At 40.0% G+C, this 26459-nt stretch overlaps 1 protein-coding gene across 1 annotated transcript in view; it reads left to right on the top strand.

Annotated features, from left to right (window-relative positions):
• Positions 1-26459, top strand: part of LOC115455540 (LIM/homeobox protein Awh) — a 58933-nt gene that overhangs the window by 23809 nt on the left and 8665 nt on the right. Inside the window, exon 2 of the mRNA XM_030184166.2 lies at positions 10996-11177. Coding sequence (XP_030040026.1) covers positions 10996-11177 — 182 coding nt within the window. The remainder of the gene's footprint in view (positions 1-10995; positions 11178-26459) is intronic.

Consider the following 26459-nt stretch of genomic DNA (forward strand, 5'->3'; position numbering starts at 1 on the left):
ACAGTGCCGCCCCTCGGGCGCTTTTATTCATAACCGAGGAATTATTAACAACGAGTTTTAATTAGTTTAAAATTTTGTTTGATAACGCTATGAATATTTAAAAGGGCCTCGGCGACTGTTTAATTTACAGCTCCGGAGCTCGCCGGCACGATGCAATTAAACCAGAAACACAGAACTAGCGTGGCGTTATTAATATGTACCAACAACTGGCGCCTTCGGCTGTTTGTGATGGAAAAAAAACGCTCGGAATTTATACGTCAATAAGAGTTTGTTGGGCAGCGGGCATTATCGTAAAATGTGAATAGTATTTAATAGTTGGCACAAGAAAGCCGCCCCTATTAACCTCTGAGTTATGTGACAGTTATGGTGCGCGGCGCGCCGGGCCGAGTTGCGCCGAGCTCGGGACATCTTTCGGGCTCCGGACTCCGCTGAGACACTGTTGCGGAACGTCAGCTAGCGGCGGACGAGTTGTGTTGCATGATTAACTGTGTTTGGATTAGGAGCTTGGTACAGATGGCGAGGAACCTGCTATAGAGGCTCACTCGAATTTCGGGTTTCGGGTTCTCGCGGCACATTTAAGAAAAACCGGCATAATTTCAGTAACCACTGAAATGGTTGGATGATTACATCTAGATTAGGATTAGAGTGGTTATGTAAGTCTAGTGAGAGGCACTTTAAAATTATTTTGCATTAAATATAAGGAGTAAGTATATCACGACAGCTGTGTACGACCTTGGAGTAGCAGCGCATCTTGGAACATTTTGGAAGCAAGTTCAAATACTTCCGTCGGCAACTCACTTTTTATTTACTTCAGCGCATTGTTCATCAGCGCTCAAAAAACTTAGGGATCTACATCACGGGCCATGACTAAGACCCCTTTATACAATCGTTAACCCAATAAGAACAGAAAAATGTATGAGATTGGCATAATATCGTAACGATAACTCTCACGCTAGTATGTCATACTAATACATAACATTAGCGGTAACGATCGTTAACGCTAATGCTAACGTTATACGCATGATGACTACGGGCCCAGGTAAATCGTCACGTATGATGACTTTGCTGATATAAGCTAATACAGGATTCGGTATAGCGGTTTGAAGTAGAGTAAGCACATAAGGCGAATTTGAGATAATGTCACCTGCTAATTTAAGCCTCGAAAGTAAATGGAGACTGAACTCCATTTTATAATTCTATCTTTAGAGTGATAAAACATGAATCTTCATGTAACTTCTTGTACTTATTAGATGCATGCGAGGTAAATATGTTACTATTAGGCCTTAGTTTGAGGGAATGCAGCCGAGTGTCGTCGCAACACTACAATTTATGTTTAAAACGTTGCACGCTCCATCGCTGCACGCTCCACGCGACCTCGGTTAGCCGAGATTTCCATAATTGAATACTAGTCTAAAAAAATAATTGCACATGCGTTAAGCGGTCTAACTGTTACTGCTTTGATCATTTACGATTATTGATAGACTTTTAGTTTTCATAACGTATCAATTATAGTTAATGATACGTAGTATTTTATGGTTTGATTAATGCACACATTTAAATAGTTGCATAGAGACGAAATATAAAATGTGCAGTGCTTCAATTTTATTATAGTCGACAAGAGTGCGAGCATCTAGTCAGAACAACAGAGCTGCGGGGCTCTACCTGCGTGAAATAGTGTTTCCGGGATAAAAGTCCAAACCTGTACATTTTCGATATCAAAAGTAGTTAATATACTTCCTAGGGTCTTGAACTATATACATAACAAAATTTATCGAAATTGGTTCCGCAGTTTAAATATAAAAATATAGCATATAGAGTTCTTTCCGGATTTATAAGTACGGGTTGAGTTAATGACAAAAAGAACATTATTAGAAGTTAACTTGACATCCTCCGAGCCTTTGGTTAAGTATTTTGAGTGGATATTTAATTTATATTTAACATAATAGAATAAGTCATATTGTCTGGTGCAGTGTAATTAAATTACATCGCAGTGCATTCATTTGTTTTGGGTAATTTAATAACACAAAGTAGTTACGTTGCTTCTGTGCATGTATGTGCACTATATAAGTGACGAAGGATCTTTGAAGCGTGTTTCTACCTTTTAAAGATATTTGAGCGGTAATCTTGAGTACACCGCGCATTTTACACTGTATTATCTTTGATAATCTTCTGAAGTACCCCATATTATTAATTAATACATCAGAAAATCGCAGTTTTCCTCTATTTTTACAATAAAAAGATTGCCTTACATTCCGTCAAACCTACATACAATCATATCTGTAGCGCTCCAACTACCTCGAAAACAAATTACATTCATTTCAGCAAACAGCCCCATTCAACCCAATCAATCCGCTTTTCCATAAAGCTTTATAATAAGAGACTAATTAGTAGATTATAAACATAACGAGCCGGGACCGATCGCGACGCGGAACTTTTCACATGAAATTGGTTCGAAATTAACTCAGACATCGAATGCTGTAATGGCCGTTAGAGAGATATGTTTTTTGTTTTCAATATGCAATAAATAGGATAATAACTAGAGGCGGCGTGGATCGCCGGGGATCGGCGGGGATCAGCGGGGCCGGCGGGGTTCGACGGTGCGCGGCGGGGCGAGGCGGGGCGCGGCACCATGCCGGCTAATTGTTTGTAATTAGTACTGTACGCGGCGCGGCCGGCGGGAGCGCACTCGGCCTGCGCCTTGGGGGCCCATTGCGTGTCAGTGACAAGGTCGTTCCCGTAAAATGCTAGCAAACGTATGCTAGAACTAATAATTAATCACTGGAGAAGTGGAAGTCTCTTTTTTTTACAAATTATAAGAATGTCTTCCTTTTTAATTTTTATTACTGTTGAGTGCAGTAAAGCCTATACTGGCTTCCAAGTTCTCAGGGAGGGCCTTAACTATGGCCCACATAATTCCAATAGGACCTATGAGTTCTAGAAAGCCTGATTTTAATTAGTCGTATTAGGCACCTGTTACTCCTGATTAAATCCTAATGCTGCAGCGAGGTTTATTTAAACTCCTAAGGCACAAAGCCATTAAATACTTTTTGGCAGTCCATTATCTTTTTGATGTGCGTAAGGATCACGCAGTACCTAAGTCCCCGGTGTGCCCCACTAAGTGCGGCGCTGCGCATCGGTTGTCTATAACTTTCGTATTTATTATCTGTTTATTACTTAATATGTCGTGATGGCTACACTGAAGTTAAATAATATGGGGCCAATGTAACCTGATTGAGGTTCGAGCGTTGACTTTGTGTCGAAGGTTCGGGAAGTTTCTAATGCATTCTAATCACTTCACAGTGAACGACATGATGCTCTTAAAGGGGTATGAAATAAGTGCGGAGAGTGTTATCAGACCTATATTGTGGAATCATACCATTATGAATCGTAAATTATTATAGTTAAATTATGAACTTCAGGAATCATTTTTACGATACTGTCTTTTAATATACCTATATGATTAATATGGGATTGGGATAAAAAGTAAAGCATAGTAATATATTTCTACCTGACTGCCGAAAGAGAGTATTATATTGAAACGATTTATATAAAGTACGGACTGAGACGTAAAAGTCGTAGGAGGTCGCTAGATGCGGGCCGCTTACAATAGATCGATCGGGAAACCTTTGGGGAAGGCCCATGTTCAGCAGTGGATATCCTGCGGCTGATGATGATGATGATGACGGGCTGGGAAATATTCTTATAACTATGAGCATAGTATTATGAAATGGAGCGATTAGTGTTAGTAGCCCCTGCCATTACAGTTGTTTTTGGCGTACTAAATAGAACCGTATTGGATACTGTAGGTATCCCTGCAGCATTGACATCATTGACTCAGGAACTTGTGATAGAGAGAGGCTTTGCCGCCCTCACACCCACCACTACAACTCTTTTACGCCAAGATCAGCAGTGGCACGCATTTTATGACACCGAGCAGTGAAGCTCGGCGAGTCTCAGGGAAACTAATTTGTCATTATCCCGCAACGAAATTAATCACATAGAAAGATAGGGAGGAGTTGGAAATATTAATTGTCCACTTCTCTCCATAGCAAAACGGGAGAGAAAATAATGAACTAAGTAGGCGTTTTAACAGCAAGGATAGGGACGTTTATAACTAGATAAGCTAGAATTATAAAGCACCTCGGATAAAATTAAAAGAAAGGGTCCTTGTGGTACTTGTAATAGAGTCTAATCCTACTTTATATTTGGGAATGGATGTTTTGTTTATTGCAATGACGACCATTTATCATCGATATGATATTGGTGCTACGTCTGTGCCACTTACTGTTAATAAGTATATTTTTCTATTTGTGTAAGAAATTATAAAACAATTTTATGAGGTAACACTTCTTGGAGGAAATATAGTATTTTTCAAAATAAGCTACAAAAGTATTCACTTCATAAAATTATAGTATATTACTGAAAAAGCTAAAAAAATAGACGAATATATATTTGTTATTGATTTATTTCTATAAAAATTTGGAGACGCGATGTCCCTTCACTCAAAAGTTAACGGGAAGGATAGTTCTTAATACCTATATTAAAAATGAAGGATTTTTATGTTGGGTATAAGTGTTTAAAATAAAGTCTTTTCGCGTGCCATATATATCTTCAACAGTATATGATACGCAGACCCAAAATATAGTATAATACTATATATTGTAGTACGTTGGCAATCCTAGATATATCATCAATCATTATTAAGTGAACAGTTTTCTAAATAGTTAAAATATATCTTACTCGGTTTTGTCTGCTGAGTTACTGTTTGGCAAAGTTATGTACAAGACGTGATTTATATTTATAAATACCTAATTTAAATTGAGTTATCCGAGTGGTAAACGACAACTGTACTAAAATGTCGATTCGTCCACACAAAAAAGTGTAATTCGTTCGTAAATTGTGATACATTTGTTTCATTGCGCTTTGTCGTACAAAACCCTTTTGTTCTTCCATATATCTGTGTCATAAAACATTACTGTTAGTACTAGACATGATGTGTCAGTAGTGTGCAGTGTGACGTCACGGGTGTGCGGCGGCAGTGTGCGCCGCTCGGCCCGGTGACGCGGCCGGGCGGTGAGCGGCGGTGAGCGGCAGTGAGCGGCCGCGCCACGCCCAGCCCCGCCCCAACGCGCTGCGACGTTATTTGAAACAATACCGCAGGGTTCTCTGCCGACTGCCACGGATACCCACACATATCCTAATACGATTACAGTTAGCTTTGAGCGCGGAATCAACTAACACTATCTGCATTTTGATGGTATAGATTGGTAGAGACGCACTGAGGATAGAACGTTCCATTTCTGCCTACTGAAGTAAAGACGAATGTTTCTGGGATTCAAAGTTGGTCGGAAGTTCAAATTACTAGCAGTTTATATATTAACTATTATCGCGTAAGTACGTGGTTAGGGAGTTAGATACGGACTCAGACTAAGTCAAACCCCATGATGTTGCGTCCATACTGTATCATACAAAATGTTAGTTGTCAATCATCATGTAATACTTCGCGTTGATATCATATGATTAGTGTCTGTTCCCTCTCGCTAGTGTATACAGGTTGTAGATCGAAAGGTATGTTAGTTTAATTTGAATAGCTCAATAAAACAGAATAAATAGTTTAGTTTATACAAAGTTTGCGGTTTGCACATAAGTATGAAACAATATCTCACCTACGCAAGTTGAGCTAAACTAATCAGCTTATTCTTTGTTAAACAACTTGAATTAAATTCGTTTTTTTCCTCCGATTGTATCAATAATAATATGGATCAAATTATTTGTCAATGTTATGAAACGTAGCTTTCCCGGCTATGATGGACGAACCGACGCGTATTTTTGGATGTGTTTTGTAGTCAAAGGATCGAGGATTTGACGAGTGAAGGTAAAAAACTGGTGAAGTGGTTGGTATCGGGTCTCGGTGTGTTTGCATATGTGCACAGAGCGGTGGCTGTCTCCTGATGACGGATGGTGTGCGCGACCCCCGTCATGACGAAAAAACCCAGCGCCGATGTGTGAATGGTGTGAAACGGCATTGTTGCGGGTCGCGGGCCCCCGCGGCGCTATTCTTGCCGACGCTTTGTGCCCACCAGATATCTCAAGATACGGCGCGCTCGCCGCTCGCTGACGTACACACATCATTTATATCCAATGATTTTTTGTCAGCCAGTTGGTTTTGTACATCGGGCTTGATGATCGATGAAAATATTCAACGAAAACAAATAAAAGTATGGAAAAACAAACGCGGGTGGCATTCCCCCAGAGCTCCGAGCCGGCGCGGCGGGGCGGGCCGCAAATATTTTGTGTAAATCGCGTCCAATTTCCGCGTGATTTCTCCGGAGCCGCGGAAATTGTTTCCTCGAATACAAAACGAGGTAAGATTGCGGACGGCGGGCGCGAACCGTGCTACAAATATGACGGGAAGGCGGCTAGTTGCGATCTGAATAATGCGCAGTTTGCTTTCATCTTGTTTCCTTTTTATTTTTGTAGAACATTGGCGTCCCAGACGAGTGGGTCGCAGACTTTGCCCGTGCCATGTTAAACTAAGAATATCTTTCTAATCGACACTGACGTTTATGTTCATAATCAAAACATTGAGTAGTTCTTCATTCAGTTCATTCAAACAAACTACGTCTAGTCTAATCTTATGATGGTAGTGTCGATGTGCAGTTTGTGTCTCACAGCTCTCGATCTTGCCGCGGCGTGGAGCTCGTCGTGTGGCCACGCCGCTATTTCAGTAAAGGTAATTCCTTTAATCCGTACAAACAAGTCGTCGAGCGAAGAGCGTCGCTCGTCTCGCACCCACCCACTAAACTTAATCTTCCAAATACATTTATCATGTTCGGTCGATAAAAATGCCATTGAGATCACGCACACAATGCGATACAAACGCTCTGTACCTGATACGGGGCCTAAAGTCAATTATATTCAAATATAAATCCGATTTGCGAACGTAAGCCCGTGACAATGGCGTGGGCAGGCGCCTGAGCCGCTGGCGACATTCGGAAGCTGTCACAATGGGGGACAGTTTGCTCCCCGCACAAAGCCGCGACGCTATCCCGTGCTATCCCGGCTGTCAGGCCGTCCCAGTGTCCCGGTGTGTCGGTGTCTCGCTGTCCCGCGGTGTCACGCGTTATGTTTTCTTTGTTGTGCTGTGAGGTGCGTATTGTGTTGCGGAGTAGGTTAATAGTCGGCCGGTAGAGTGCGCCCGCATTGTCCGACTCATGCGTTTATAATGAACATACTATTCGCCACATAATCTTATTCCTTCCTTTTGTATAAGTGTATTGCTATTCTGTTGAGAGTGAACGATAATCTAATTGATGAAATTCGCCCTGGGTTCAGTTCTCGGTGTCTTTAAATACGTTTTATTAAATCTGCCTCTTTGATGTAGTACTAGCGGGTGGACGCAAAATGAAATATAATACACATGTTTGGGATGCATTATACCATCTCCGATAATAATGTCATATTTCTACAGCACATGTTATAATTGGACAACTGAAGCCATTTTGCATAGCGTAAAGACAACCCATAAACGATCCCAATTCTATAGCAAACCCTAAACTACATAGCACTCGATGGATTGAGCTATTCTTGTTATCCTGATACATTAAATGTCATTAAGTGACTCAATAAATTCAGTATTTATATTGACTACAAATAAGGTGTACCACGTTTCCTTATTAATAGACTTTATTATTTAATATTTTAGTAATCACCCATCTACCACTACTTCAGGCAATTTAAAAAAACAAGACACTGACTAAATTAGTCATCGATTATGAGGATACCATAATGGGAGAGTCTATTATGTTGTGTTAGTAAATGTACCGAGACATTCGTTTACCAAAGCCCATACGAGTGCATTCAACGGTCTCCAAACGATTTAATAGATGTCACACGTCACAGATACATTGTGAAAGCAAATAACAATTCGGCAAAGTGTTTGAATGGGGAGCTTCACGCCTCTCACCCGCCGCGGCGCCGCCGCGCCACTACACCCGGCCCGATAGCGTGGGGATACGCAGCCCCTGAGCCCTTATCAAACTCCGCACCAAAACCGGGGTGCTCGAGCGAGGTATATTTGCATAATATCAACCAGATTTCTAAGTAAATGCTGATACAAACTGAAAAAAAAAACAAGTAAAGAGTGAGTTTGATTTGTGTGCGAGGGTTCCGTGGAGCGCAATCTGAATAAGGAGTCGGGTTTTATTATTTGTTGCTTGAAAAATCATACAAAAATAACTCCAAGGTTTGAAGTGTGTATTGCCGTTTTTGCGATGGAGAAAAAATTAAGCATTATGTTTCTTATATAGGGACATCCCTTATCTCCTCCTTATTTTATCTGTTTATTTCCGCCATAAGTAATCACAAATACTCAGTAAAGAATGAGATATTTATTGGGCATCTAAAAAGCCGTTTAAAAACAGACACACATTTGGGGTCCGGTATCCTAAATTTGTACAAGCTGAAGTCACAGAAGAATAACGCCTTTAGCACAAGACGGGATTGGATAGGCGACTATTGTATCATTATGACGGATCTCTGGGGACGCGCACATATGTATTGTGACGTCGAGGGGTGAAGTTATGGTTATTATTTGATAGGCCCGGTGCAAGCGCCGCTAATGGCGGAGGTCGGCACAATGCTGCGAGATTTATTGCTGTGGATACGTTTACAAACCGCTGTTTACACCCTTGTTAAACCGTGCGGTTAATTTAAAAGATTTTTTATACAATCGAGAGCCAGTACTCAAAGTAACGACTCGAGCAGTTGCAACACTCTTTGAATTATAAAGCAGTGCACTAAACAACAGTCGTCTTCTAACGCAATTGTCATAATGTCCAACAAATACGCTGACTGCAATATCCTGTAGTCCATAATATAATAGCGCTTGTCACTTCGTGGCTGTAGACATATTAGAGATAGAGCTACAAGTAAGTAAATGTAAGAAAGATTAGGATCTTGGTAACGTAGAGTTTCTACGTAGGCAGTCTGCCTGAATATGATAAGCACCTACTCATAGACGCATTATCGGGACCGGGTCGGGTCGAAGACAATATTTTTCTTTAATGCTTCGATTATATACGAGTAAAGTTTACTTTTGAAGTGTGGGTCCTAAAACAAAATTTATTTTATCTCTATTGTTCACTCCTTTAGACAGTCTTTCCTTGCTTTATTTTTGGTATATAACTAGACGTTTTCGCGCGGCCCGTGCAGTGCTTTATTGTAAATGAGACGTCACCAATTAATGCTCATTCACGCAATTTGGACAACGGAGATGTGGGTGATAGCGGTAATCCTAATTTGTATTTGTTATGGTTTCAAAACAATTTGATTTTGATTTAGTGTACATGTATCAGGTGGTGAATCCGCACGGAGGGAGGATTTAGGCGTTGGAGCTTGATGTAGGTTTATCAATATCATGACTTACAAGTCATACATTTCATTATATTTAAGTTACACCTATATTTACAAATATAGGTGTAGCTAATTACCAATCCAGTCAAGGATACAAATTGTAACTAAAGTGGTAAAATACATATTGATTTTAAAGAAATGATATTTTCTGGTCTGATTTTCCACGATTTTCGATGCAAATATTTAACGGAAATATTTTTAACCATGTCATTTATTATATTTTGTGGCCTTTTTTGCAATCATTTTATTACAGCATTTAATGTTGCGTGGAACATCTCAATAACTCAAAAGCATTAGAAAGTTACGAGGATACAATGCAGCCCATTTTTTGTTTGCAAAGGTATCAATGTCGCCATAAGGTCTGACGGACGGTTACAGCTATTTGGTACATAAATGTGGGCTCGACACAATGTCCACTACCAATACAAGGTGCTATAATGTCGCCTGACAGGGCTTCCATCCTCGGCGGCTTGAAATGGCGAGATAATGCCTACATAATCGTTTTCAATTGACTTCTTGTTTGGTGTCGTTTATGGGTTCCTATTTTGAGTGTGTTGGAAATTTTGATGCAGTGTGAATGGATGAGATTGACTACGTTAGTATACTTTAAATAACTCTGGTATGATCGAATTTTACAGTTGCATTCTTATATTGATTCCCTCGTCCATCCGCTTTTATACCTCAAAGCACCTATAAGAACTCTTACTATTCGTGCTTATGAAGTTTTGAACACTTACTATTAGGTTAATTGCAATTTTTTAGGCTTTTAGGTATGTAGTTTTTTATGGTATTAAACTACGTTCATTAAAAGTAGTAATATTTAGCATCTTGATACCTCAATAGTCAGTGCTCGCTTTCGTTAGCTCGTGGTAAAAACTTTTGTCCCGATGATTACATTAGCGTGACAAAGACGCGCCTTCCCTGTTCGAACATTTCAATAATCTAATATCCTTGCTCGGGACAAACAAACACAACATGTGATTACGTCACGAGAATCAGGACAGACGCAGTGTTTACTCCGCAGTTTTATTGCATTACACACCCCTTCTATTGAATTAACGGCTTAGAAATGCGCATGTTGCGACACACCGCTCGACTCGCGCATGCAATTAAAATAGTACAATTTGTACATTTGCTGGCGCGGAAGAAATAATTTGATTTCGTATTGGGAGTTTATAATGCTTGCGTTGGTTATATTTTGTATGGGCTGGGGTTTGATTAATTGACTAACGTGTCGTGACGTTCGATTTCTAGTCAACTTTGAGTATTTCCTTTCCAAAATGGTGACGCATGAAAGAAACCGTAGCCTAAATAGATCATTTATGAAAAGGATCATTTAATACTAGTAAGACGTGGTAGTTACTGACCCAACAGACGTTGCAGATATGGTGATCATTGCAGGCACATTATTATTTATCACTTAATATGGAAGTGAAGGAAGACATCACGACGAAAACTACAATATACCCGGGCATTATAAGTTTTAGAGTATCTATTGTGAAGTCATATTACAAGAGGTCTTGTTAACTGTACAGAAACCATACAAAGCTGATATTACTAACAACTGTTGTTATATTCCAGACGGAGCACCGCACTTGCTGCGCGTGCGGCGAGCCGATCGCGGATCGATTCTTGTTGGAGGTGGGCGGCGGCGCGTGGCACACGGGCTGCTTGCGATGCTGCGTATGCGCAGTGCAGCTCGACCGCCACCCATCCTGCTTCCTGCGGGACCGGCAGGTCTACTGCAAGCAGGACTATGCCAAGTGAGTCAGCACAGATGCAGTGAGTGCGTATATGCTTGCGATTAACTGTAAGAATCATTGTTGGGAATACCCTGGAAACAATTCTTAAACTATGTGATTGGTCTCTGTAAGGAGCTGGTCTAGATTTTCAGGTGAATATACCAATTTAACCAGGTATTGACAAAGTCCATACCTAGGATGACCTGACTTCTCTGCTGCTTTACCGTATACGTGAAATATGTCTTGTACAGGGAAAAGACGTACATATTATAATTATTCGTATTAGAATTTTATCATAACCTGATAAATAACAATAAAAACTTTAAACGTGAACACATAACATAACAGACATTTAAACATCACATGGGCAAAATTCATACAGAACGGAAACATAAATAATGAATTATTAATAGAACATGTAAAGTTGATTTTTAACCTTTTCGCAGGAAGTTTATTAAAGAACTCTGTTATAGTATTTAATTTCTTTCTCGGTTTGATTAATTTTAGTCAGATCAATGTTAACTCTCACATTTAAGTCGGACATTTTAACGTTGGGAGTAAAATTAGTCATAAATTCATAAATCTTTGCTATATATTTGGGTAACAGTTTGACAATGATCAAATCTTGTCAGACCTTGAGGATTGCATAACCGAATCTAAAAACGCCACAACTTCGTTATGCGATCATGTTATATAAACAAACTGGTGGAAGGTCTCTCATATGTGAGAGTCCGCCTGGGTAGGTAGGTACCACCGCAATGTTTATTTCTGCCGCCAAGCAGCAGTGTATACTGTATAGTCACTGTTATGTTCCGGTTTGAAGGACATTGTTGCCAGTGTAACTACTGGACATAATAAGACTTAACATCTCATGTCTCAGGATGGCGAGCGCAGTGGAATACCAAAAAATACTTTGTAATTCAAGGTGTTGGATGGTGTTTCTACTGTTGATGAGCGGTCGTATCGCTTACTATCAGGCGAACGGCAAGCTCGTTTCGTCTTACAAAGAAATAAAAAAAATATACATATATGCGGCGGCGTCGTGTGACGAGTCGGCCACTTTCCTACCATAAGGTTGAGGAGGCCGATGTTGCCCATTTCGCTTACTATTTTTAATTGCTAGGGGTGCTAAGAGGGTATAATTACAAGCACAATAAAATATTTCATGATTCCCCAGAGGATTGTGTACTCTTATAGAAATTTAATATTACTTTTTTCCTTATTTTGCGAACTGCTAAAAACAAAAAAATATATATATTTTTCTTCTCCTTATCATATATTATGTATGTATACTGTAGTCTTTACCTTAAACTGATTTTGAAAAGAGCAACACCAGAGTTTGTTGCCCGTTCGTCTGTGGTGAGAACTGCTTTCCGGACTGGTGCTAGAGTTTTTTGTAATGTACAATATCTTACATGTGCAAATAACTCATATTTTCATTTCATTTCATTACACATCATTGAGTGTTTAAATTAATTGTACGTAAATTTTAGTATAATTTATTTAAGAAAGCAAAATGATTTGTCATTGGTCAACATTATAATTTTTTCTGTACGCCGACATAAAATAATACGTCCGTACAATACGTCCATAACTCTGAGGCTGTACGCATATTTTTAGAACAATTTAGAATTGTTATAATCAAAGACAGATTAATATTTAAATTAGAAAATATTTTTTATGGTTTTATGACTGTTAATGATTAATTGAAGATAAACGTTGAATAATAATTAATCAACATTAATACCGTATCGTTTCGAAATTAATTAATCAACTATTTTATGCTGACATTTGCTGTTACCGTTAATTTTTTTTGACAGCGTAAGTCAAGTTAAACATTTCTGTCCCTCTGCAGGCTGCAACCCTAGTCCTTGAAATCAACTGCACTTGTTATTGACTGGACTAGACCAAAAGATTGGTGTTAGATGATACTTCTATCAAAATCAATTTTAGGGGCCGATTACGTTTGTCTAAGCAGTTGTCACTTGAAAGTGGGTGACACAAGGAAATGGTCTACTATTGCATTAATTTCTTTTATTGGGCGCTTGTAATAAGTAGAGTCACAGATCGACTTTGTATTATCAATGATATAATATCACTTGGTAGTAGAAATGAGCAGGAATGTAGTGTATGGTTTGAATCAATATAGTGATCGGCCAGTAATAATGGGACCGCGCATGATAGCCATTCGCGATTCGCGGCAGACGCGAGCAAGCGCACGCAGGCACACACAGGCGCGCGCAGGCGCTTGATTAATTCCCGTGTGGTCCTCCTCGTTACAGCGCGATTCGTTCTGCTCGCCGTCACTCCACTGTACCGCCTTAATGGGACGTTTAATTGAGTCATTAAGCCGTATTTAACCGGCGCTGTGCAGAAAAATTGATTTCCACATCAAATGTAAATTGATAGAGTTATACTCAAAAAATTGTTGTTGAGAAAAAACTCACATGAGTGGGGGGAGAGCGGAGGAGAGGTGGCGCGGGGCGCGCGCCGCGATCATTTAGTCGGTCGGTAATTCTTTTACAATACACTGCCTACGTCCAATTAACCTTCGACGTATTAGAAATACACGCAGTCATCGTTACCCGCGCCAGCCGTAGAGACGCGCAGCCGGCCGAGTGGCGGAGTCGGCGGGGCGAAGGCGCGCGGCCCGGCGCAGATAACTTGCACCGTGGCCGGGTTGCACGCGGCACGCATGAAGGAATGCTGGCAGGGTAGGCGGTCCGGTGTGCACGTGACCTGTGACCCGCGCGCTGTGTGGCGCCCGCGGGCTGGGGGGCTGGGGCCCCGCCGCCGCAGTGATACTGCACTATCCGCGCGGCCTTTTTGACTTCCACGGAAATTTGGAATCGATACTTCATTCTTTTTATTGAATTACATTCTATGGCTCCTCCGAGTCGCATTCCGGCAAAACGATCACGTTTGCCATCAAGCGGTATCGCAAAGCTTATAACCAAGCGCCTCTGTGCGTACGCTCGGTGCAAAGGCCGTTTTACACTTCACGCTGTATAATCACGTCAACAGGTTCCGGAATGGCGTGAGGTAGCCTCGCGGTAAACGACCGCGCCTACTATAATTCACGGTATAGTTTTTGCACGTTTTATAAGACGTACCAGAATCTAATGCCGGTCCGGTTTGCACGCGCGGGGCGCCAGGCGCTGCTCGCGCGGCGCGGCATACGCTTACGCCGCGCCGCGGACGTGCTCGGCTGGTCACGGCGGCCGTCGGCTCGCAGGGTCCGTTGGATCGCTGATATACTGCCATTCGTACACATCCCTTTCTTCCTGTATCCGACAAAGAAAGAGCACTATATTGCCATTCAATCATACTTGCTCAGTGCGCCCGCGCACACAATGGTCCAACTTTTTTAGCGCAAACGCATCGTATGCCAGTTTGCTTTATAATGGTATTTATTTTCTGAGTTTCAACGTAAACAGTTAAAAATCATACAAGCAATCGTTCCTCGTAATTAGTCGGTGTACCCGCCGCACAGGTAGGTAGGTACAATTACCTAAAGGATAAAAAGGTGATCATGAATTTACAAAGAAAATAAACACATTTCGTTGATCGGAAAGTATCACGACTCGAGTTATGCACATAAAATCAAGACAAAATCATATCAGCTCGAATGATGGGAGCTTTACGGAAAGCATAATGCAACAGGTGCGTGAGAACTTATTTTTACATGTCAAATAGAAAAAAGAGGCCAATGTCCTTAAGAGCGTTTTTTTGAAAATGTTTCGGCCGAGCGTGGCGTAACAAAGGGCCGAGCCCAGCGGCGGGAGGCGCGCAGTGACTTGCAACACCGCCATATCCATTTGTCATTTATTTTGATTGTGGCAACTGGACGAGACGTAGGACTGAACGCCGATATCTTGAGGCCGCTCAGCGTTGTGGAGCGGGGTGGTCTTTCATCACCTGCCCATCAACTGCCTGCTTGAGAACGAATTTCAGCATTTTTCTATTAAACCTATGAAACGTAAGCGATCGCATCAAGAATTTCTTTGATTGGTAATATTATGTGTTTGTAGTATAGTAAAGCTTCGTAGTTGTCACACAAGACTCTTTAAATGAGTGCAGTCTAAAAGTTTGCAGAGGTTTATAGTTTAAACTTATGGATGTCGGTGCCACTGTTTGCGTGGAGTCGTAGCTTCAGGAGAGCGGTTATCTTCCTCTCAGTTTTGTAACTTTGTAATATGATTCTATAAAAGTAAAATAATAGGGGTTCCAGGGGTATTTTGAATGTCTCAGTTACCGCACGAATTGCAAAGCGGTTTTTCAGTAATATCTGGTATGTAGCAGGGCTCAATTTTGCTGTAGACACAGCTGTCTACATACCTAAGATATACCACGTTTGTGGACCTGCAGCCACAAACGTGCCACCTGTCGTGAGGTTACGGCGGCGCAGTGCTGTCACGGGTCTGAGTCCGGCGCGGGATAGCCGCCAGTGTAGCGCAACGTTACCACACCAGATGGCGCGTTTAATAATTAGTTTAGAAATGTACCCCTTACGTATAAACATTACATAAATAAGTTAATCAATATAGTGATAACAATGCATCGCTTTGTTCTTTTATTTCATCAAACTTCAAAATTACCAAAATCTAATAAGGTCATAAATAAATGCATTCATAAGTTGGACCACAATTGAAAAATTTTCATGGTAGTTATTAATGAATATTAATAACAAATATTATGTAATAAACAAATATATAGGCAGGTATTGTAGGGTGGGCCGAAAACATTGCAATAAGTAAGAAACAGCGTCGGTGATGATATCACCCGGTGAAATTATTCATGCTAAAAGTAGATGGATCTACTACAAAAGAGGTCGCGCCTTTGTCCTGGAAAGGTTTCGTGGGTGTACAAAATGGGCCATTTTACCCGCCACGCATTCCGTACTGTTTGTTTTCGGTGATTAGGGTTCGATTTGACGTTTGAATAAAGTTGTTATCCTGTAGTATTAGAAGAGTAATATTTATTTTCTTTTTTAAGGAAAAGTCATACTAGAAATATTTGTTATTTTTTTCATTACCTTTACCATATATGTGTAGCATGCGGAGGTTAGTAGGATATACGGGTCTAGAGAGTCTTCACAGTCGTCAAATATTAAAATTGATGCGAATTCCTCGCTCGTGCAATTTGCTATTGTAAATTAATAAAACATTGTACTATGCGAGGGTATTTAAAGAACGGGTAATAAGTTGCGGGTACGGGAACAGGTATTGCGTGGCGCTTTTTCAGAAAAGGTTGATTTTTTGCTTATACTTTAAATGAACTTTATAAATAACATATAAAACCCTTTGTAATTTTTTTAGTTAAAACATTATGCCAGCACTACATTACTTTCGGGATTTTTGAACTAAAACACCGAAAAAACACAGACTAAAAACATTGAGTTTTTTTTCGTTCCCCTCCTTATGTAAATGATTCAAAATTGTTTACTGATCAATTTTTAATTTCGTAGTAATGACACAAGAGAACACGTATTATTTTGCCAAATATCGACAATGTTTTGGAAGATTGGTCGACTGGAACGCGGTGCAACTTTTATGTCAAAATTTCTAGAATGAAAAAGAATAACCCATTTACGTGCGGCTGATTTTGATAAGGTACCTTCACCATAAACGCAATCTACTTTCTTAAGTCTGAGAAGCATTATCGCCTTAGTCAAAGTGACCTCGTAAAATATAGCTTTTTTCAGTATTTTTAAACATTCTCAAAATGTTCTTACTTCAAATAAATACTTAATCGTGAGACTTAATGAAACGTTTCAATGCTTAGTATGTCAGTTTATTTGTAAATATTTCCTTTTCAACGTGTCTAGGTATTACTAATTTCAATTCATTTTAAGAATGCCATAGTTAAGAGACCAAGCAGCTAAATTAAGAAAAACGCTATAAAATTTTCCCTGACCTTGTAATATATATCTGGCCCAAACATATTTTATTAAATTGCAAAGTCTACTACGCCAATCATCAGCGACAGGACTGGCGTGTACCAGGCATAGCGTCAATGGACCGGCCTTGGAAGTTGGCCCACAGCTCGGTCCGTGTTGTGCAACAAATGCAAGAATCATTTAATTGGGCGCTTTGTTGGCTGTTGCCGCACGCCGACCATATTTTAATCACTCCAGTGTTTATTTTACTAAAGGTCAGATGAAAGGAAATGTAATTTATTGACATAACAACGTGTACAGAAATTGGCATTTCATATATTTTGTGCGCCCTTCGCGAGCCATGCGATATAGGGCTTTATTGATTTCATAAGTGGTACAAATGGTACAAACGAGCAACAGTCAGACAAGGCACACAAAGAAGAACAAACACACATAAAACCTTTAGTTCAGAAAGGGTTAGCAAAAATGCCACTAGGCCACCCGCTTTTCGACAGGCGTGTTTCGTCTCATAATGTGATAGGGGGCGATCTTATAACAATATCGGACACTCATTTTAGGCTCCGAGCTCATATTGAGCAAACACTTAATTCAATTTGCTCGACTAGAAATTTGAACCCGGCACCTCAGAGTAATAGTTGTACACACGCAAAACAAATGGGCCACCGAGGCAGTCGTCTCACACGCCGGATGATAAATGTCGGCCTACAAATAGTAATACGAGAAATAAAACAAATACTGCATTAAAAACATCACCCTGATACATTAGGATACAAAGTGCTAGAACCACAGGAACCAAGGTATAGGCAGACGAGCCGGTCATACCCACACTCCCGCAAACGTGACATAGCACTCAAAACAAAGTTTTAGCCACCCTTAAACAATATTAAACCTAGGTATATTGATATGAAACAAGCGAATTATAATATGTAAACACTAACCCCCTTATTCATAAACGTTATTTATCTAAAGACGGAGCATTGCTGTGATAACAAGTCTGTTTCTCAGCTTTTTTTATCTGACAACTTGCTGTTTGTTCAGCTTTGTTTATCTGACAGCCAACTAGATTAAACTTGTATCTCAATATTAGCCAATCACAATGGCCCTATGTCTACGCACTGCGAAGGTTGTCATACCGTCAGCACTGAGAAACAGACTTGTTATCATAACAATGCTCCATCCTTAGATATATAACGTTTATGAATAAGGCGGTATATTTATAGAAAGACCGATCAAAAATACCTCCCCATCTTAAACCGACCAAAGTGCATGACTTTATTAATGAAAGTAGTATGTGTGCGAGTAAAATAGAAATCCATTACATTGTCCCACCCCCAATACATTTTTAGTTTTTACGTAATATTATTAAGTACCTACTTATCTAACTAAAAATGTATCGACAGTTTCATTTGAGTCTTAAATTCCGCGTGAATGAAGTGGCAATCTATAGATAGGTACCAAATTTTTTATTAGTATAATTTCCAGGTTAAGTTGTAAAAGAAACAGGAATGAAACAACTAGCATTGCTTTTAAGCTGGCCTGACATTGCGGTAGAGCCGGCAGCTCCAATCGCGGCGAAACAGGCTATCAAGAATGTTGATACACAAAAAATAAACGGCGGCCAATCAGCAGTGCGCAGCCCGTGACGCGGTTTCAATATTTCGTGTATAACGAGTGTCCAGCGCCGGCGGCTACCTCGGTAATTGCTTTCCTTGATATTTTATTGTTTATTCAACGCGCCTTTTTGTGAGGTAGCCGCTGCCACGCGTCGCCGCCCCTCCCCTGACCCTCCCAGGCCCTCGTACCGCGCCTTTGTCTTCAGGACGCAAGTGACTCGTTAATTATGCTCACAGAAGCGGAAGGTGTCCGTCTATCTTTATTTGGAGATACATTTTAATTGGTTGGTAATGAGCGCGGCCGTAAGACGGACATTTTTATTTCACTATCGGGTTAGACACGTCGCACAACACGCGCAGTACAGAATCCTAATGAGTTAACGTTAGCATCAGGCAGGGCGTATGTCGATCACTTGATCAGTCGGATGTAGTTTACTGGCGTAGTGTTGCTCGACTGCGAATCCTTGGAGTTGGGCTGCACGAATGCAATAATTGAAATTAAAACTTAAACAATAATTGACTGCAGAAGTGTTAATTACATTCCATTCTATAATAAGTATAAGACTAGAGTTTATAGATCAAACTTCAAGTAAGTCTAAGTAAAAACTGATGTCTGTCTGCTTAGTAAGTGGTAAGTTAAAATAATATAATGTCGACGATGGCCGGACAGAACCGCGTACAAATAGTTGTTAACAGTTTTTGACTCCAGGTTCGTAGATCTGTCAGCGGTAAAGTGTGTGCTCAGCTTCTAACTGAAACAATTCAGCGTTAATTAACAGCGAGTAGCGCCGGAGTGATGGCGAGCTCGTAATGATATCAAATTCATATCCAAAGTGCGCATATCAGCCGGCGCGGGCTCGGGCGGGAGGCGCGGGCGCACGCACACGCGATGTCGCCGCCCACGCTGCGCCGGCGCAAATGCGCGCATCGTGTCCTATGTAAATTCGCCTTGTCCACTCTTGAGTTTAATTAATCTGAACCGCATAAATAAACCCTTAGACGATAGTAAATAAACAATGACCGCTGCGCGCCCGTCGAACACAACTCGATCATATTTTTTTAAATATCAATACGCCTCGTGGCTCTGATTGGATCTGTGATTGGATCAAAACTCTAACTGTATCCCATTTGAATACGTTTATTTACATCCACTCCAAGTTTATTGTAATTAAAACGATCTCCAATTTATTACCGAGCGGACTTTCTCTCGCTGGCGCGGCCTGCTTCAACCAAAACTAATTTATAAAAACTAGCGAAAGAATTGTTTTATAAAATATCATGTATAGATCTAAGATAAATAACAGAAGCTAAATAACTCGCCGGCCGCGTATCCTTGATCTTATCTTTTTAATTATAAGGCTCGATACGTTTACAGAAACTGCGAGTTCGATACATGGTAGCAAAGGTCAAGTGGTCGAAATTGGCAGACTGGTCGGTCGGGCGGTAAACTCATTAAACTAACAAAAGATGGTCATCGCGTCGGGTCAATCACTCGACAAATTTGATAATAAAGTAATTATAAGCCGCGTGCCTGAGACTGAACGCGTCGCCATTGTGGCGGCACTCGGACGCAACACCCAATACCAATGAATCTCGCATCGACGTGTATCTAAAACAAATAATTTAAATAATGTCATCGGCCGAAGCAATGTAAAGGAACGAGACTACTGCTAGCTCCGCGCTACCTTTACTTGAGCGAACCAACGGCGTTGTCGCTATAAAGTATTGAAGAATTTTTGGTTTCTAGATTTCACTATTTAATTTAAAAGTGCTATTAGAATTAGCCAGTTAATATATAGAAGGACGATAGCCTAGTCGGGTTAACGGTTCAAAACCCAAGAGTAGGTACGCACATCTGACTTTTCTAAAGTATTCTTTGTAAATGATTGCTTACTTTAACGCTAACGGAAAACCTCGCCAGGAAACCGACACACCCGAGAAGTTCTCTGTAAGAATTTTGAAGGTATGTGAAGTATGCCAATTCGCATTAGGTCAGCGTGGTGGACTAAGGCCTAATCCTTCTCAGTAGTAGACGAGGTCGATGCCCAGCAGTGGCATGGAATATAATATAAGTCTGATATTATTGTATATTACATAGAAGGACCCAATATTTATTAAATTTTATGACGGTATTTCATTTGTATATAAATTAAAAAATAATTTTAATGTTAAGAAATTTTTGCCGGAAACTAAATATTATGGTTATCTGAACTATCGTAAACTCATATCTTTCGATATGCCCTCACCCTTACCCATCTGAAGCGTCGATACCCAAAGACGTCCATTCACGGCAGAAAGCAATCAACGACTGACGATTTATGAGTTACGCCCGCGGCACCGTCCGTGCGCCCGCGCACCACGCACCCCGTCGCACGCCCTCGGGACTCCGCGGCCCATTAGCACCACTGGGCCCAATACCCCTGATAAATTGCCGGGATCATCACTGGTGTTGCCCGACATTACCAATGATTTACGTCTAGGAAATGAATACTGATCGTACTGGGCTCTCAGAATTATAAAGAGAGTAACCTATTTTATATATTGAATGACGATACGTGTAATCAGTAATCAGCAATACACCTGCATAAAAAGGCCAACTGATATTATAAAAAGTACTGCTTACTGTGTTGTAGAGCCCTTAGGATATGGTAAGCGTAATATAATGCGGAAATATCTGTTGTTTCTATGAAAAATTAATTACTTATAACCTACCTAATACCTACACAATATACCCTACAATTCATAATATACATACATACAAGTGTTGTGCCTATAACAATGTACTTATACAAATCTAAATCATCAATCTACATTTTTTACTAGGGAATTAACACGGAGAAACGTTTCTTACACACCTCCATTACCAGTCCTTATTGATACGTCCTTTAAAGAGCCTACTGTAATGGTCCATATCTCTGGGTTGGTAAGTTTGTGCAACAGTGACTACTTATCATCAGGCGACCCACCAAATAGGCTTTTTAAGCGAAGTGACGCAATGAAACAGTCATAAATTATGCCTTTGTATTTATGACAAGTCATTTGTAAGTGAATAAAAATAAATAAACTATTTCAACATGTTAATAATAAATCATTTGGAGATATTAAAGATCTCAATGTGATAGGTCATATGCGGGTGTTCGACTGGGTAGGTACAAGCCCAATGCTGCATCTATATTTGCCGCCAAGCAATATGTATTGTGAGCCTATCGCCATATCGGATACAAATTCCAGACTACAGGCTGAATAAACCCTATATCCCTATGCCTGATCCAGAATTCGAACCTAGGACCACAGAGCGGTTCTTGTACCGCGAACGTATCATAACTATGCCAGCGAAGTATACCAGGTAATACAGGACGAAACAATTTGCCGGCAAATGTTACAGCTCAGCGGACAATGGTGATACAATCAAGATTCAAAAACATATCATGATCATATTTGAAGCTGAGTTTACTAGTATCGGAGAATCCGTCTGTAGGTTATTATCGCTTTGTATCTGCTAAACTGTATCAGCACTGCAGTCCCCATTTGAAGAACATTGAAGCAAAGGCAATTACTGAGAATTATTGGGGACTACATTTCGGTAAACCTACGTAGTATCATACATATTCTTTAAGTAGAGGTGCACGTTCGGTACCAACACATCACAGCGTGTTTCCAGTGATGTGATAGAGGCTATAAGATGCATTTCCGGGCAACTCACGCGTATTTCGAATCACGCGAATCCAAATAAAAAATCTTACATTTTTATGTAGATGGATTTCGGAACAAAACCGAGAGCCTTTCGGTTGACAGGCTAAATGAACTGGTGCTAGATTAAAGGGGTGACGACTCTAAGTTAAACCTGTAGCAACGATTGGCGTGAGGTGAACACGGAGAGGTCTCGGAGGTCGCGGAATGCGGAGTTCAGACCACCCGCCTCCCATGAATAGTCATGGCGTCACGAGGCGCGGGACTCGGGAGCCGACAACTTCATTACCGGCGAGTGTTAAAACGTGTTAAAGCACCACTCAGTTAATTATTATTCCAGTCGCGCCCGTTAATTGATTCGGCGGCGACAAAATGTTAATAAGCTCTCGATAACACGGCGAAATGAAATCGACGCAAGTTTTTTTCATATGCAAATGGCGCGCGCGATAATAACGATAAATGATACTACGGTGTACATCTGTACGTGCTCCCGGCGCCCACTATCTCCCTTCCAGTGCATCATCCACATAATGTGGTCGCATTACGCCCCGTTTGGCTCTAGTACGTTGTGATTACGTGCTTCGTAGAGCAGGACATCATTGTTATGTAAAAATAAATAATTATTACCGCAGATGTCGTCTCCGAGCATAGACTCTATGAAGATTCTGCCGCTAAACAACATAGCTATGGTCTGATTTAAAGATGTTTTGCAAGATTTAGTACAGATTACAGAATGCTACTTAGAACAGTGGAAGCGCGAGGCACGAGCTCAGACAGTTGTAGCACATGGTACCACAATATGTCGTCGATCATGGTAATCATTATTGTATAACACGACTAAGTAGAGATGTCGCGACCTCGGTAGCCACCGTTACACCGGCTACTCTAACCTTACTGTCTGAAAAATAAAAGCCTGGGCTGTATTTCATCAGAATAAATAATTATGGGTCTTCACCATGTCCCGTGGGCGCTCGTCAATCGGATACAAAATATATCATAAAAGATATCATGGCGCCACATTTCATCACAAAATAAAGTCCATAACTTCCTTTTCGTGAGTTCGGACATTTTAGCAAGTTGTAATCCCCAATTAATTAAGAAAGAAAACTCTCTAAGTGGTCATTGAGTGATCCGGGTAAACTGGAGATAGCCCGCAGGGAGATACGTGGGCTTCCGTCAAAACACATACATTACGACACGCAAGAGATAACACTCATTCACGCTTTGTTAAGGCTGCGCATACGAAAATTAAACTCTGCATATTGCGTCTTATATTATTTTACATCACAAAAAATTCTAAATATTAGACTTTAATATACTCTAGAGAATAACATTAATTTCTTATAACATTAGTGAAGCGGAACTATACTTTAATACACTTAAAGGTAGTTCTGCTACATTAGTATGACTTTAGTATGACTTGCTATCTCACTCACAGACTTGCACTATAAACACTGTAACCTAAATTCTAATTTCGTCAAAGCTGAAACTTATTACAAAGATCCTTCGAGTTTACATTTTGGGTAATATTTATTGTTCATAAACAAATAATTTAAATTATCTGTGAGATGTAACGTGTATTCACCTTTCGAAAAATCACCTGTAGCTCAGCGGGTTGCCATTTGTAGCAATTTTCTGCTATCGTCTTTCGTTCATTGCTGATTTAAGAAATAGTAAACTGTATTCTGGGAGGATGTATGTTGTAAATTAAATCCTTTATACACAAATAAATTAAGAGTTAATACAAAGTGTACGCGGCAAATAAATCATTTTCTGTACTAGCTGAGTTTTGTAGAATTTACCGTCGTCTGCCTTTGTAGGCTAAACTATTAAATTAATATGTCAAATTAAACGTCGTAACTTCTGTTCTATAAAATATTATTCCCAACTCGATGAATTATTTCATAAACGTTATCGCATTGTTTAATTTTATTATAATGACGTTATTATACTGATAACATTCCAACGTGATTGAACGATACCGACTTGAGATTTGTACAGCGCCGGGCAGGGGCAGGGCAGTGCTTAAACAGAGTCGGTATAACGATAGGTCAGTGTCAGTACCGGAGCTGTGGACTAGAAGCGTAACACAACTGTCGGACGTAACCAGCATTCTTGCTGGAACGGAATCAACAGAAAACAGTTGCATACCAAGAAGAATTGAACTCCGTATATAGTATAGTAATTACAATGATTTAGTTGGGATGTACGAGACCCGAATAGGCTCCGAAAACCCCAAATCCTTGTAAGCGACAAAGGAAAGTTAACGTCACATGATCCTTTTACAAACATGTGGATCAAAACAAAAAAAAAAAACGTATTAATTGCATATTATTACTGAATATATTATAAAACTTTTCGGCGTTGATATAAGTTCCAACGTTTTTGTCTTCTAGCCCTGCGCTTTGTGTCCGAACCTAGGTTGCGTGTTAAGGAATCATTACACAATTCCATTACGGTACACCAGTCTAGTACACGACATTACTTGACCTTACCCCAATGCTAATCGTATTAGACGGTAATGAACAACGAACAAAAGAATTATAAACGCAGTTGCCTAAACTTAGACCAAGTGAGACATTAAAGCAATAAGCACTATAAAAAAAAACTAAAACTTGAGTACATTACCACGAGGATTTTTAGCCACACTAACGTACAAAAGCTAAATTAATTAAATTAGTACGACTGATTAGTATTAAATTAGTTAATTATTAAACGTCGTAGCAGCACAATTTTATCGCCTTGTATTCAGGCGGGATCTCTACTGTTTGGTTAGAACAGTACTACCCATTATAATATTTAGATCATCATGGAGTAGAAACGATATTTAAAAAGGCTCTAGTATATTAAGGTTGTGACAAGAAAATTGCAAATCACTGGCATATTCGCCGCCTTAACCCGCACAGAAGCACTCGAACAAAATAAACAAACATGTTAATGTTTTAAGAGCGAGCGGTGACGCAACGCGGGCCCTATATTATGCTAATTAATTAAATATCGGACGCCGCGAAACGATAATACACCAGCGCACATTAAACCTTCTGCAATAAAAACAAACTGTAACACGCTGACGGATTGCCGTTTTAGCTGACTGAGATAGCGATGCTACTGCAGCTTGTGTTAGAATTTGAGAAATGGAACTGAATCTAAATTAATACTATGCTTTCTGATTATAAATTCACCACTCTCAAGTTTTATCATAGTACTTTTAGCGAAAAATTTACCTAAAAATGCTTAACTCAAAATGTACAAAAGATGTTTCAGGCTTAAATATTAATTCATCCATAATAATTATAATTATCATATCCATCTAAATGTATCTAAAGATAATTTATAAAAGAATTAATTCGTATTTTTGTTAATATTATAATTTCCTGCTGATTGTGTTATATTATTCGACTTAGTATGTATGTGTATTAATTATAATAAAAACTAGGTTTTGCTTGCGACTTCGTCCACGTGTAAGAGTTTTCCGCGATAAGAAGATATTGAAACAACATTTTTTTTAAACTTCTTGACAGGAACAATTGCGTCATACAAGATTGTAGCATAACTTTAACCGTTTATGCGGTGCACGCAACGGAAGCACTCAAAAGTACTCTACACTTACCCCGTTTTTTCATTGATGCTCCGCTCTTTTTGGTCATAGCGTTGTGTTATTTAGCTTATGGCCTTCCTCCATAAGTGGGCTATATAACGCTAATAGAATTCGTACTAGTTGTTCCTGAGATTAACGCGTTCACACAAACAAACTCTTCAGCTTTATATAATAGTATAGATGGAACCATACATTTGGTAAATGTTTGATAATAATGTACGCTAATAGCAACATTGATATAGCTATCGTCATCTAACTTCGCTTTGTGTCACCTGTCGTTACTTATTCACCTGATGATGTTGTAAACAGAAATTCTCAAGATGGTTAGTTTAGGTTGAAAGTCCGTCGACTATGCGCGGGTGGAGCGAGCGAAGCGGGAACGGTCAGTGAGCGCCAGCATGACTAATGTTCAAGCACAAAACTTCTTTTTATATTTTGAATTTTTTATTTTTTGGTTAATTTTTAGCGAAAAGTTCCTACTGTGACAAAACTTGATAGTGAAT

The sequence above is a fragment of the Manduca sexta genome, chromosome 27 (genome assembly GCF_014839805.1).
Source record: "Manduca sexta isolate Smith_Timp_Sample1 chromosome 27, JHU_Msex_v1.0, whole genome shotgun sequence".
Classification (NCBI taxonomy): Eukaryota; Metazoa; Arthropoda; class Insecta; order Lepidoptera; family Sphingidae; genus Manduca; species Manduca sexta.